The sequence below is a fragment of the Nerophis ophidion genome, linkage group LG06 (assembly GCF_033978795.1).
Source record: "Nerophis ophidion isolate RoL-2023_Sa linkage group LG06, RoL_Noph_v1.0, whole genome shotgun sequence".
NCBI lineage: Eukaryota > Metazoa > Chordata > Actinopteri > Syngnathiformes > Syngnathidae > Nerophis > Nerophis ophidion.
Window position 1 is genome coordinate 50,695,597 of NC_084616.1, and position 16,317 is coordinate 50,711,913.

The window sequence follows — 16,317 nt, forward strand, 5'->3', positions numbered from 1 at the left end:
CAGGTCAGTGTGCATAGGGAACCTGTTTCTGATGTTTGCTTAGGTTAAGCTGAGCTCCGAAAAATCTCTGTGACATCCATCTGCTTATATTACATCTTCTAGCCAGCATCGTACTGCAAACTGCAGCTCTCTGTGGCTCGCACAAGGCATGCATGTACATTTCCTATACATATGTCGTATTCAAAATGTGCTTAAGTTGTGAGACACACCACACCAAAGAAACATTGTTCATACAAAAATAAAAATATGATGGAAAATGATGACTCACAAAAACATGAGTAAGGTCAGTGATGCAATCATTTTAAAGATGTATATTCCAGTTCAATTTGTGTTTGTTTGCTTGAACATATTTGTCCTTGCGGGGCTGAGAAGGGATCTGAACTACAGACGAGTGAAGGAAAGTCTGAACCTGGATTAAAACCCTGTTGGTACCTGATGTCAACACATTTGATTGTCACTTCAGACATTGGTTCAAAGGAAGTGACCTCAGCCAGCTACAGGCCTGTGACATACATCTCCATCCCGTCATTGAAGGTGAAAATGGTGGTGGTGCTGGAGCTGTTGCCACCTTTCACATCACTGATGGTCTCGTAGAAGTTATCTCCCCCAGGCAGGCCTCTGACAGGCAGGGGGTTGGATGCCGAGCCCTGAGGTGCAGCGGATGGTGTCTGCTGCTTTTTCCTCTTAAGCGTGGCAGCACCACTGGCTGCGCTGTTACTGGCGCCCGCCGGCTCATGCTTACGATGGCTGTCAATGGTGGCGTACGCCGGGTCGGGTTCGGCCGCTGCGTACTCCGGCCAGGACCTGTCTCCCGACGGCTGATAGCACGGTTCCTCCTGGGACCGCGCCTGGGCCTGGACTCCTCTGCCTCGACCTTTTCCTTTGTCCCCACCGAATGAGCGCGGCAGAGTCTTTGCCCCATTGTTCTCCATGGGGGTTCTTTTCCTCTGGGTTTTGCACACCATGGAATAGGTGTCTGCGATCTGATAACACAAACAAGATTTAGACATCACATGCAGCAACTCATCAGAGGCTACTGATATTGGACAATATTCATTTTAGTTGGTAGGTCGGTTAGGTTTTTCCTTAGAGGCGGTTGTTTAGGGCCACAACTAGAGATGTCCAATAATGGCTTTTTCTGCTGATATCCGATATTTCGATATTGTCCAACTCTTAATTACCGATTCCGATATCAACCGATACCTATGTTTTATAATGCCTAATTTTGTTGTGATGCCCTGCTGGATGCATTAAACAATATAACACAATTTTCCAAAATAAATCTACTCAAGTTATGGAAAAAAGATCCAACATGGCACTGTTATTATTGAAGTCACACAAAGCATTATTTTTCTTAACATGCCTCAAAACAGCAGCTCCGAATTTGGGACATGTTGTCCCTGAGATAATCCTGATACCCACTACAACTATGGGAAATACTATGACTTTCACAGAGTGCATTATTTTTATTAAACATGCCTCAAAACAACAGCTACAAAAACAATGAAGGCACACAGCTTCAGTCCAGAGTATACTAGAGTAATAAAGTACACAATAAAATAGTTCTCCTTTAGTGCAAGGCTGCCTGGCATACTGTATAACAGGAAATTATAAACTGGGCTCAATCTGCTCTGCTCTAACGTATTTGTATGAGTAACACAAAAGTGCTGCAAGCTCGTCGTGAGTGCTTGGAGTGGCCTACTAGTCAGTCAGAGCTTCTGAAATGCTGCTCTGAGACAGGGCAGCTCCGCTCACTGCAAGCTGCAAAGTGTGTGCCATCCAAACTCCACCGTAGCCTTTGCCATACTGCGTGCAATGTCCCTGACCACGACTTGAGTTTTTGTTGTATTTTTGTTTTTTCTCGGCGGAGTCTTTAAGCGACAACTGTGTGGTACTACTTTTTTTAACTGTTTGCATTTCATCCATTTTCCGCTTGTATTCATCATGTATCTCCGTATGATTCTAGAAGAGGTGGGAGATCAAATCGATCGTATTAAAGGAAGACCTCTTGGTTCCTCCTCACATAACCAACTTGTCGCAGTCATTGCGAATTGCCAGTTTTTTATCCGTCAGAGACACTTTAAAATAATCCCAAACCGTAGACATGGTGTCGTATTTCAGTCACCGAGCGAGCTCGCTTGTTAGCCATGGCTACAGCACAGGCAACAACACACTCTTGTTGTTATGCTCCGCTCGCGAAAGTTTGATGAGGTCATCAAGCATCACCAGTAAACCTCTCATGCTGCAGTTGTCAAGTCCTGTGTTGTGTGTGGGAGAGGGGAGGGGCTGCTGACTGGGAGACGCATCTGCTCTGTACTTCTTATGACGTCTCTGTACCGCTCTGTTCAACAGCGTTTTAAAAAGTCGTTATTTTTACTTTTTGAAACCGATACGGATAATTTCTGATATTACAAATTGAAGCATTTATCGGCCGATAATATCGGCCTGCAGATATTATCAGTCTGCCGATATTATCGGACATCTCTAGCCACAACTTGATAATAGCGACTGGTCACTTCATCACTGTGGTTGTTGGGCTCTAAAGGTGTTTGCTTATTCTACTTAGATGGACTGAATTTCCTCATGGATTGAAAGATACTTAGTTTTGCTAAACTTCTATTCAGCATTGAGTCAACATGTCCTCAGTAATAGTTTCAGTTGGGTTCAGCAGCATTGCGATTGCTTCCACTTAAAAGCCCATCAAGATCAGTTCTAATTTAGCATCGCTTTGAACACCGTCGTCGTGAAAGATTTAAGGCCTTGATTCTAAAACGACCGCATTAATTAAGTTTCTATTGTAGCCGTCCGAGCCTTTTCCACAAATGTATTGGGTTTGATTACTAAAGGTTTGCGTATACTAAAAAACGTGCAAACTTAATTCCACACGCAAAGCGGATCTAATAAAGGTGTGCAAAGTTGATTGCGTCTGTTAAGTGAGCAGAATAAGGGGTGCAATCTATTTAGCGTGTCTTTATGATAATGCAAAATATATGCTGATCATCTAAACGCCCACAGTACTGGAAGAAAAAGATGCATACATATTATTTGGAACGCGCAATGTGATTCATCAACACTCATCACCGTTTTGCAAGCCCAATTATGCGATTTATTTTGCAGGTGTCTGAAGGACGTGCAAACTGACAGTTCCACACACTGCAGGCTGCAGGATGAGTGCTGACACTGTACAGACAGACGATGGACAGACGAGGATCCTCTGTCCTTGGTATGCGTCAACATTTTTGATGGTTAAAAAATATATATTGGGCACATCGCTATCCAGCAACATATTTATTTTACAATTTTATAGCTGCAAATCAATTTATGCATTTTGGTGTTTTTTATTTTTTTTTTCCACATAAAATATACTTTGTATATTATTAAAATATTTATTTTATGAAAGGCAGCAAGGTTGGGCAGTGGTTAGAGCCGGTGCCTCATAGCTCAAAGGTCCTGCATTCAATTACCGGGCTCAGGGTCTTTTCTGTGTGGAGTTTGCATATTCTCCCCGTGACTGCGTGGGTTCCCTCCGGGAAGTCCGGCTTCCTCCCACTTCCAAAGACATGCACCTGGGGATAGGTTGATTGGCAACACTAAAATTGACCGTAGTGTGTGAATGTGAGTGTGAATGTTGTCCGTCTATCTGTGTTGGCCCTGTGATGAGTTGGCGACTTGTCCAGGCTGTACGCCACCTTCTGCACTCAGCTGCATCAGGGCGAAAGGCTGTGTCGTAGTACATGCAAAAATCCTCATTTAAATAAGGCAGTCTGCACCACTTTTCAATAGCACACGCAGTCTTAGTAGATCACCAACTAACAGTACATAGTATTTTATAGACTGCACATGCTGTTTAGCGCAAGGTATTTGGATCTTAGTAAATCAGGCCCATAACGTCTAAAGAGCGGCATAGCTCGGTTGGTAGAGTGGCCGTGCCAGCAACTTGAGGGTTCCAGGTTCGATTCCTGCTTCCGACATCCTAGTAACCGCCGTTGTGTCCTTGGGCAAGCCACTTTACCCACCTGCTCCCAGTGCCACACACACTGGTTTAAATGTAACTTAGATATTGAGTTTCACTATGTAAAGCGCTTTGAGTCCCTAGAGAAAAGCGCTAGATTAATATCACTTTACTAAAGAACATTATTTTTTTTCATAAATTTTGCCCATTTTTTTAATGTTTTGTTTACTTTTTAGTTAATGCTGAAGTGGCATAGCAGTTCTAAATTGGCTTTACTGTCATGATCTCTCCATCCATTTTTGTACCGTTTTTCCCTCTCGAGGTGAACTGGAGCACATCCCAGCTGCACTCGTTCGAAAGACACACATTGGACTAGTCGCCACCTCATCGCAGGGCCAACACAGATAGACCGACAACATTCACACTCACATTCACACACTAGGGCCAATTTAGTGTTGCCAATCAACCTATCCCCAGGTGCATGTCTTTGGAAGTGGGAGGAAGCCGGAGTACCCGGAGGGAACCCACGCAGTCATTGGGAGAACATGCAAACTCCACACAGAAAGATCCCAAGCTTGGGTATTGAACCCAGGACTTTCTTATTGTGAGGCACACGCACTAACCCCTGTAGCAACGTGCTGCCGTCATGTTCTCTCATGTTGTTTCTGGTATTTTGTTTTACTTTCTGTCCAGCATTCTTGTTTTTGTTTCCACTTCCTGTTTGCCTCCCTTTGCTACCACTTCCCTGGACAAGTCACCACCTCATCATAAATATATATATATATATATATATATATATATATATGTATATATATATGTATATATATATATATATATATATATATATATATATATGTTTGTATATATATATATATATATATATATATATATATATATATATATATATATATATATATATATATATATATATATATGTATACATACACTTGCTCCTGATGTGTCGTGGTTAGGGCCTTGCATGGCAGCTCCCGCTATCAGTGTGTGAATGGGTGAATGTGGAAGTAGTGTCAAAGCGCTTTGAGTACCTTGAAGGTAGAAAAGTGCTATACAAGTATCACCCATTTACCATTTCGAGCCATTACCCTCTTGTTATGTTGTGTTATGCATGGTTACAATAATTATTTTGGAAAACTGCATCACTATACAAACTGTTTGGTTTGTAAACCATGTCTAAAAACCAATTAAGTGATAACAAATGATAATAAAAATGACAAACTTGAATTGCTTGAAATGTCATTTGGTTCAGATTAGTTTGGCACGTTACACAAATTTCTTATGTTTCCACCTTCTTGTTGAGGTTACGTTATAGCAGCATGGTACATAGCAGCACAGGCTGGAGCTAAACTTAATGTGTCCATTGATTGGTCCACAGAGAACTGTCACTTCTGTGTTGAATGTAAAGAAATTTAGTCCTGCTGCTCTGGTGTCACCCTATTTACGTAGCTGACCATATCATGTCTGCAAACTACACAGGCTGTCATTGTTATCCACTCCCTGTTTTTTTTTTGCCATCTGCACATAGCCTTCTGGTATTCCATGCCAAAATATACATTTTGTGCAAAGATGAGAGACAACTCTAATTTGTTGTGTGCAGACTGTATTGTGAGCGTAATTGTAAGGGTGTGTATGTTCATTGAGTTTGTTTTGTGCTGCAACTTGACCTATTTTTACAGTGTAGGATAAGACAGAGTAAACTGTGTTATCACTGTGTTGAGGTCTAGGCGGAGAGTCCACATTAGTTTAGCATTGGATAGACCTGTTAACGTTTCACAAGTACTCTGTCAACAACACTGCCTACGATGTGAAAGATCTGGACGCCAGCCAACCCGCTGACAGAAAAAAAAACCTGCTCAGTACTATTCACTGACGGACTTTGCTCATATTGCAATCACTTCAAAGAAGCGACTGGCGGGCGCGTGCACGAGCGAGCGTGCATACAGTACATGTCCGGTGATTGCATGTGTGTGTCTACTGTATGCTGACAGGTGAAGCATGTGTGAGGTTGTGTGGGGAAATCAGAGCAACTTGTGCTGTGACCTTTGGCATTGCTGTGTAAAAGCATTCCACCGCCAGTTTAGCACAAGAGCACAAAACCCTCAATTCCTCATGTGTACAGGGAAGTATTCCCAGAATTTGTACATTTCAACCAAAAAGATTTTGTGAAAATAAAAAATAGCGATCTAATCACACTAGTTTCAATCAAATACCGATACTACTTTTGGTATTTACACGACCGTTATTTGGATGGATCCGCCCTCCACTTACGCATATTTTTTACATTTTTAAGAGGGAACTCTCCTGAAGGAATCAATAAAGTACTCTCTATCTATCTATCTATCTATCCATCCATCCATCCATCCATCCATCCATCCATCCATCCATCCATCCATCCATCCATCCATCCATCCATCCATCCATCCATCCATCCATCTAAATCGCTGCCGTTGTGTCCTTGGGCAGGACACTTCACCCTTTGCCCCCGGTGCCGCTCACACTGGTGAATGAATGATGAATGAATGATTGGTGGTGGTCGGAGGCGCTGTAGGCGCAAAATGGCAGCCACGCTTCCGTCAGTCTACCCCAGGGCAGCTGGCATCCATCTATCATCTATCTATCTATGGCTGGCCGCTACACACCAACATGTGTTGTTGTATTGCATCTCTCTAACTCTTATTAAATTACTTATCAGTTTATCATTAATATCTGCTTACTTTCTGCTGCAACCTGCTTCCGTCTACACTTTCTAAAGATTACTAAGCACTTAGTTCAATACAAAAATAGCTGGCAAAAGACCAGATTTAAGGAAAAAAATGCTAAAAACTAGTGAAATTATCTGTCCATGTAAGCTATTTATTTTAACTTGGTAAGATATCTGGTGGGCTTCACGGTGGCAGAGGGGTTAGTGCGTCTGCCTCACAATACGAAGTTCCTGCAGTCCTGGGTTCAAATCCAGGCTCGGGATCTTTCTGTGTGGAGTTTGCATGTTCTCCCCGTGAATGCGTGGGTTCCCTCCGGGTACTCCGGCTTCCTCCCACTTGCAAAGACATGCACCTGGGGATAGGTTGATTGGCAACACTAAATTGGCCCTAGTGTGTGAATGTGAGTGTGAATGTTGTCTGTCTATCTGTGTTGGCCCTGCGATGAGGTGGCGACTTGTCCAGGGTGTACCCTGCCTTCCGCCCGATTGTAGCTGAGATAGGCGCCAGCGCCCCCCGCGACCCCGAAAGGGAATAAGCGGTAGAAAGAAAATGGATGGATGGATGGAAGATATCTGGTAAGATTTGTATACCTAGGAATTAGAATGACTTTTAAGCTAATAAGTATTTATTTCTCAAAACAAGCACTATTCAACTTACAATTACTAAATTAAGCATCTTTGGGATGTTGCAGAATCTTTAAACAAGATTTTCTATGTGGGGAAAACCCAAAATATCCATCCATCCATCCATCCATTTTTCTACCGCTTATTCCCTTTGGGGTAGCGGGGGGCGCTGGTGCCTATCTCAGCTACAATCGAGCGGAAGGCGGTGTACACCCTGGACAAGTTGCCAATTTAGCGCAGGGCCAAGACAGATAGACAGACAACATTCACACTCTCATTCACACACTAGGCCCATTTAGTGTTGCCAATCAACCTATCCCCAGGTGCATGTCTTTTGAAGTGGGAGGAAGCCGGAGTACTCGGGGGGAACCCAGGCAGTCACGGGGAGGACATGCAAACTCCACACAAAAAGATCCCAAGCCCGGGATTGAACCCTGACTACTCAGGACCTTGGTATTGTGAGGCAGACGCACTAACCCCTCTTCCACCGTGAAGCCTCCCCAAACATCTTATTTGTATATATTTTTTTAATCAATTTTAACATTTTTAAACTGAAATAGAACAAATGTAATTATTAATGCAAAAACTAAGAATTAAATGCAATGTCAATGACTAAAAATAAGTGAATAACAGGGCTGTTAAGAATAACACGTTACCGCATGTGATTGAAAAAACAAACAAACAAATATATATATATATATATATATATATATATATATATATATATATATTCATATATATATATATATATATATATATTCATATCTATATATATATGTGTGTATATATATATATTCATATATATATATATATATGTGTGTGTATATATATGTATGTATATATATATGTATACATATATACATATATATATATATATATATATATATATATATATATATATATATGTATGTATATGTATATGATTGAAGACTAATCACACAAGTAAGGCTTAACCTGGAAGATGAGTGCATTGTTACAAGCTCTGTGATCAGGTCACTCCAAAGCGAAGATTAATGGTGGGTAATTTCGCTTCAGAACAGAACTTTAGATAAAACGTAGGTAACCTGTTTGTATGAAATAAATAGGTTATTCTTGTAAAGCACTTTTATACCTTCAAGGTACTCTAAGCGCTTTGACACTATTTCCGCATTCACACACAGTCACACACTGATGGCGGGAGCTGCCATGCAAGGCGCTAACCATGACACATCAGGAGCAAGGGTGAAGTGTCTTGCTCAAGGACACTACGGACGTGACTAGGTTGGTAGATGCTGGGGATTTAACTAGGAACCCTCAGGTTGCTGGCACGGCCACTCTCCCAACCGCGCCACACCGTCCCATATTGGAGCAACAAACTCTCTTATCAACGCATATGTTGAAAATACCATCTTAAACCAAAACACGTACTCGAGGAAGGCGAGCATAAAACTGAGCTGAAGATGTTTAATGAAAGAAACTGCTGATCTAACAGTTTCCAATGGATGTCGCGAAAACAACTCTGTTGTGCAAGCTAGCGCTTGATACCGGGGCCAAGAAAGAGGTATGCAGTAAAGCGCATATAGATGTGGTAACGCGTGGCTGTGGCTCCTCCCCTCGGACAAATGAAACGTAAAACCTTCAGTTTTTGGTCTTCTGCTTCGAACGCACTGTTCTTTGGCACCATCATTGCCGCTAAATGTCTCTGTCAAAAATGAGAAAAGTGAGTGTAACTCAACCATTTTCAACAGTTTCTACCTCCGTGTGTGTAGTTTGTTGAAATAGCACAGGTTTAATACCTGGACATGACAAATGAAGTATTGGACATCTACAAGTTTGTTATTAATCTTGTTAAATCCGAGATAGGCCGTGATTTCAACCAACATGTAATGTTGGTTGAAATCACTTCAACCAACATATTATCTACCCTCAATGACTTTGTAGAAACACTGAGACAAAGTTTAAGGTCGTACATTTTTCCCCTCAGAATTTGAAGTATTTTGTCAAAAGGATTATTTGTGATTGTACATTTTCAGAATGTGCTTGCTCTAATTTTAGCCAAAGTCAAAAAAGAAAACAATCTGAATGTGTCTTTATTTTTTAATGATCATGCCATGATTTTACCATTGCGGCCCACCTGGGAATAGATTTTCCTCCTTGGGGCCCCTGAGCTGAAATGACACCTCTGAACTACAGAATGGATGTAACGATAAACGCTAATAATGATAACCGCGGTAAAAGTACTGACGGTTAGTATTACCGAATTGAATTTAAACCATCGATAAACCGTGATTTCCAACTCGGAGCTTTGAAATTCCGACCTAGCGATACAAATGGAACAGAGAGAAATATCAGCCAGGAGCGATCGGCTTTTGTAATCACCATTTAAAGGAATTAGCCGACCATACGGCCTACTCAGTGGCCTAGTGGTTAGAGTTTCCGCCCTGAGATCGGTAGGTTGTGAGTTGCAACCCCAGCCGAGTCATACCAAAGACTATACAAATGGAACCCATTACCTCCCTGCTTGACACTCAGCATTAAGGGTTGGAATTGGGGGTTGAATCACCAAAAATTATTCCTGGGCGCAGCCACCGCTGCTGCTCACTGCTCCCCTCACCTCCCAGGGGGTGATCAAGGGTGATGGTTCAAACGCAGAAAATAATTTCGCCACACCTCGTGTGTGTGTGACAATCATTGGTACTTAATTTAACTGAATAAACTTTTTCATAGAAATTGACCAATACTGATTGATGGCTGATCAAATGGCGTACCTGTACTGACTAATATTATACATTATTGATCAGTCTTTATCTTTGCCATGAATTTGTTTTACAACAAAACATGCATCAAATCCAATTTAAGTTTGATATAAAAAGTTTCAAAATCATTGGACATTAATAAAATAATTAATATGCGTTTGTAAAAAAAAAAGTGACAATGGTGACGGTCTCTCGCTCTTCCCCTCTAAACAGAACTCAGCAGCACACACACACACACACACACACACACACACACACACACACACACACACACACACACACACACACACACACACACACACACACACACACACACACACACACACGCGCCTTTAGTCTCTTATGACCATTTTTGATGGGCAAACACCGAGGCTTTAAGCACATACACAAAATGTGCACCGTGCCGTACGTGTCTGTGAGGATGCATGAACGCTTTGAGCGCGTGCAGCTTGCAACGCTGCGCAGCAGAGGAAGGAAGTCACAATACGGTGGGGATTTTTTAGAACTGCCTGCAGCTGTAGACTGTCTTTTCGCCCTCCCTGTTTGTTTCTGTGAAGTCTCTCCTGCAGAGGAGCAGCTATACTGCAAAAAGGGGGCATGCAACAGTGAAAAAGTGAGTGAGAGAGATCAAAACAGACGACAAAAACGGGATACGCGGCATGCAGTCAAGGCCAGTGGCTGTGTAAGCAACGGTCGCCTGAGGTCGGCAGATGTGTTTGTCTTTATTGCAACTTCTTCTCCGAGTTTGAATTTTCACTTATGCAGCCGTAGAAAATGCCGCCAGGCTTCATGCATTTAAAAAAATAATCAGATTTAGAGCCCCCAGCCCCCACGTTTCCCTGCATGACAGTTACCCAATTGCTTGTAGCTCTCAGCGTGTTGCACAAGCGTAAAGCAAAGAAAGAAGGGATTGAGAGTGGATTAAGGGGGGAGGAGCTGCTGCATGTGGAAGCAGATGTGGTCGGATATGTGACATTGAGAAATGATTGGACGGTGCGGACTTCCTCCTCTCACTACCAGACGTCTTCACCATATATAATTATAAAGAATGGGTTGGAAAGGCAGTCCACCCACCCGGCCTACAAAAGAATCATGTCACAATAAGAGAGTGAAAGCAAGAAAAAATGCCCATTGAAGAAGTATTTGGCGGCAGGTGACGCTTACAGTGGGGCAAAAAAGTATTTAGTCAGCCACCGATTGGGCAAGTTCTCCCACTTAAAATGATGACAGAGGTCTATAATTTTCATCATAGGTACACTTCAGCTGTGAGAGACAGAATGTGAAAAAATAATACAGGAATTCACATTGTAGGAATTTCATATAATTTATTTGTAAATTATGGTGGAAAATAAGTATTTGGTCAATCATTCAAAGCTCTCACTGATGGAAGGAGGTTTTGGCTCAAAATCTCACGATACATGGCCCCATTCATTCTTTCCTTAACACGGCTCAATCGTCCTGTCCCCTTAGCAGAAAAACAGCCCCAAAGCATGATGTTTCCACCTCCATGCTTCACAGTAGGTGCGGTGTTCTTGGGATGCAACTCAGTATTCTTCTTCCTCCAAACACGACGAGTTGAGTTTATACCGAAAAGTTTTATTTTGGTTTCATCTGACCACATGACATTCTCCCAATCCTCTGCTGTATCATCTATGTATCCATTTAGGTATAAACCACAACTTGTTGTGTTTGGAGGAAGAAGAATACTGAGTTGCATCCCAAGAACACCATACCTACTGTGAAGCATGGGGGTGGAAACATCACGCTTTAGGGCTGTTTTTCTGCTAAGGGGACAGGACGATTGATCCGTGTTAAGGAAAGAATGAATGGGGCCATGTATCGTGAGATTTTGAGCCAAAACCTCCTTCCATCAGTGAGCGCTTTGAATGGTTGACCAAATACTTATTTTCCACCATAATTTATAAATAAATTCATTAAAATTCCTACAATGTGAATTCCTGGATATTTTTTTTCACATTCTGTCTCTCACAATTGACGTGTACCTATGATGAAAATTACAGACCTCTGTCATCATTTTAAGTGGGAGAACTTGCATAATCGGTGGCTGACTAAATACTTTTTTTGCCCCACTGTATGTTGGATCCATCTGGTGAGTTGAGCATTGGGAGACTGATAGCTCAGGGGGGTTGGGAGATTGCAGTCATGGTTCAGGCAGCAGGGGGTGGGGCTGCGGGAGGCATGTAACCTAACCTCTGGCTGCAGGCAGAATATGACAGGCGGGTCACAGGGCAGCAGTGTTATGACGGCATGCCCAATCACAGGGGCGCCCCCATTTATAAACACAAACCAGAGAACTGTCTGTGTTCATTCTGCTTCCCTGTGGAGCTGAAGCTCCCCTAAACAAAGTTCCAGCAAAGATTCACTACCTCTTTTGCAGTCGGGGGCAACGGGTGACCCTGTCCGTTCTCTACGTGGTGTGGAGGCGGGTGCAAGGTGATGATCTCGTCCTCCTCCGGTGGCTTCCAGATATACTGCTCGCCATTGCCCATGAACACGGGCTCCTGGCAGACATGAAGCAAATGATGAGTTCAGGTGAGTATCGAAGGAAAGTACGGTAAATCACAAACAATGCGTCTGTACTTTTTTGTGACTGATTAAGTCATTAAATTAATCTGATGGATAAATTGTCATCTGTAAAATGGTCCTCGATTTATGCTTCTCGATTAACAACAAAAACCTCCAAACTAATAGAGACGTGAAGCAGATCCTTTACTTATACAAACATATATATTATATATAAAAATACCGATATATAATTATCTTAGTGTTGCACGATAACAATGTACTTTTAACACTAGTTTAACTTAGATCAAAATGTTATAAAAGACATATAGAATAGAATAGAATAGAAAGTACTTTATTGATCCCTGGGGGAAATTCAGCAATATATAATAATATACAGTGGCGATCAAAAGTTTACATACACTTGTACAGAATAAAATGTCATTTTGTGTGATAAAGTGATTGGAGCACATACTTGCTGGTCACATAAAACATTCATGAAGTTTGGTTCTTTTATGAATTTATTATTGTCTACTGACAATGTGACCAAATCTGCTGAGTCAAAAGTATACATACAGCAATGTTAATATTTGGTTACATGTCCCTTGGCAAGTTTCACTGCAATAAGGCGCTTTTGGTAGTCATCCACAAGCTTCTGGTTGAATTTTTGACAATTCCTCTTGACACAATTGGTGCAGTTCAATTATTATTATTATTATTTTTTTACATGGACTTGTTTCTTCATCATTGTCCACATGTTTAAGTCAGGACTTTGGGAAGGCCATTCTAAAACCTTAATTCTAGCCTGATTTAGCCATTCCTTTACCACTTTTGATGTGTGTTTGAGGTCATTGTCCTGTTGGAACACCCAACTGCGCCCAAGACCTAACCTTCGGGCTGATAATTTTAGGTTGTCCTAAAGAATTTGGAGTTAATACTCCTTTTTCATTGTCCCATTAAAAGAACCAATTCCATTGGCAGCAAAACAGGACAAGAGCACAATACTACTACCACCATGCTTGATGGTAGGATTGGTGTTCCTGGGATTAAAGGCCTCAACTTTTCTCCTCCCTACATATTGCTGGGTATTGTGGCCAAACAGCTCAATTGTCGTTTTATCCGACCAATACTTTCCTCCAGAAGGTCTTATATTTGTCCATGTGATGTCAGATGAAACAAAAAATTAGCTGTTTGGCCACAATACCCAGCAACATGTTTGGGAAAAATCAACAAATTTAGCTGAACTGCACCAATTTTGTCAAGAAGAGTGGTCAAAAATTCAACCAGAAGTTTGCCAGAAACTTGTGAATGGCTACCAAAAGTGCCTTATAGCAGTAAAACTTGACAAGGGACATGTAACCAAATATTAACATTGCTGTATGTATACTTTTGACCTAGCATTTTTGGTCACATTTTCAGTAGACCCATAGTAAATTCATAAAAGAAGAGAACTTCATGACTGTTTTTAGTGACAAACAAGTATGTGCTCCAATCCCTCTACCACAAAAAAATAAGAGTTGTAGAAATTATTGTAAACTCAAGATAGCCATGACTTTATATTCTTTACATGTGTATGTAAACTTTTGAGTTAAAATGGTGTTAAAAGTACATTCTTATTGTGCAACACTAAGATAATTAAACAATGGAGTATAGTGCTGCTAATTGCTCACTGGAAACTAGCACGCTAATCACTCGCTGACAACAAGTGCTCTAATCGTTAGCTGAAAATTAGTGCCCTATTAGTTAGCTGGCAACTACCCCCCTACTCGTTATGTGGCAACTATCTCTGCTCATCACTAGCTGGCAACTAGCGCCCTCATCAATAGCGGGCCACTTGCACTGTTAATTAATTGCTGGCAATAGCCGCGTTAATCTGGGAGCTAACTTTTTTTGGGAACTTTGCCTAATCGTTCACAGACATGACGACAAGGCTTATTTTTTTTGATGCATTCTAAATATAAAAAAAATGTGATCAAAATTCCACTTACAATGGAGCCTATAGGAACCGCTCTATTCCGCCTTTAAAGCCAAAAACACCTCCATTAAAGTTTCACATACATGTAATGTAGTAACAGGCACTTTACAAAATGCATCACAACGTTTGCCTTATATTTTTTGACACATTATTAGAACTGATTATTACTCACTGCAGAATTTATGACAGCCAACAAACATAGTAAATAATCACTTACTGAACAATGTCTGCTGGGATGCTGACAAGTATAATGTGGTTATATTCACGTTTAGATGAAGAAAGACTCATAATCCTCGTGAAGAAAAGGTGGGTAGAACCAAGCGTCCTTTTGTGTTGTTCTCGCCATTTGCGGTTCTAAATTGGCTGTCAAAGTGTACTAACTCGTAATACGAGAAGCATGATATATGATCTAGGACAGTGGTTCTCAACCTTTTTTCAGTGATGTACCCCCTGTGAACATTTTTTAAATTCAAGTACCCCCTAATCAGAGCAAAGCATTTTCGGTTGAAAAAAAGAGATAAAGAAGTAAAAATACAGCACTATGTCATCAGTTTCGGATTTATTAAATTGTATAACAGTGCAAAATATTGCTCATTTGTAAAGGTCTTACTTGAACTGTTTGGTAAAAAAGATATAAAAATAACTAAAAACGTGTTGAAAAATAAACAAGTGATTCAATTACAAATAAAGATTTCTACACATATAAGTAATCATCAACTTAAAGTGCCCTCTTTGGGGATTGTAATAGAGATCCATCTGGATTCATGAACTTAATTCTAAACATGTCTTCACAAAAAAATAAAATCTTTAACATCAATATTTATGGAACATGTCCACAAAAAATCTAGCTGTCAACACTGAATATTGCATTGTTGTATTTCTTTTCACAGTTTATGAATTTACATTCCTATTTTGTTGAAGTATAATTCAATAAATATATTTATAAAGGATTTTTGAATTGTTGCTATTTTTAGAATATTTAAAAAAAAAATCTCACATACCCCTTGGCATACCTTCAAGTACCCTCAGGGGTACGCGTACCCCCATTTGAGAACCACTGATGTAGAATGAACTTTCGCAACCAAGGAAGCGAGGAAGCAACTCACTACTCGATGATGTAAACATTTGCACACAAACTTGTGATTACGGTGCCGTATTATATTGTTAGTCTGCGTTAGCACATATAATAACAATATCGCTAATACTTAGTTAATGTTCAATCCATGAAATGTAAATGGAGTATTGTTGGTGCTATTTGGAGGGTTATCTATTGGGTTTTATGGGCAGAAAGAGGACCTCCCATTGGCTCCGCTGTAAGAAGACTTTTATTTATGTGTATTTACGAGTTAGAATGCGCTAAAAATACATCCGTATTATGAATTGCAATTTCCCTTTAAATGCTAACAATATTATGATAATAGAATTATGTATTTATGATTTTGTTTTAAGCCTGCCAGTACCGTGAGTAAGGTGACCATGTCACTGCCAGTTTTATACTACACTAGACTGTGTTCGATCAATGTTAATGTGGATTTAAATACATTTAAATTCGTGAAAAATTGCAAGGGGAATTTATAAATATTTGCAAAGGGAATTTATAAGCATTTTACAACCCCCACCGTTGAAGACCTCTGATATTGATTATGATCTGATGATTTAGCAAAACATAAATTATGTATTTAAATTTAAGATTGATTGCTCAAACGGTAACTTGGACATGACTTGTTGAAGCAGTGAGAACCCTTTCCAAAACAACTTGATGCATATATCATAACAAAAGAGTCATTCC

The 16,317-nt window shown here is 40.6% G+C and overlaps 1 protein-coding gene across 4 annotated transcripts in view; it reads right to left on the reverse strand.

The window, feature by feature from the left end:
- Positions 1–296: 296 nt before the first annotated feature.
- The window catches only part of LOC133554890 (uncharacterized), a 113,809-nt gene continuing 97,788 nt past the window's right edge, over positions 297–16,317 (reverse strand). For all 4 annotated transcript variants that reach the window (XM_061904148.1, XM_061904150.1, XM_061904146.1 and 1 more), the window contains 2 exons: positions 12,418–12,552; positions 297–983 (listed from right to left, as the gene is read on the reverse strand). In XM_061904148.1, coding sequence (XP_061760132.1) covers positions 495–983; positions 12,418–12,552 — 624 coding nt within the window. In that variant the 3' untranslated portion in view covers positions 297–494. The remainder of the gene's footprint in view (positions 984–12,417; positions 12,553–16,317) is intronic.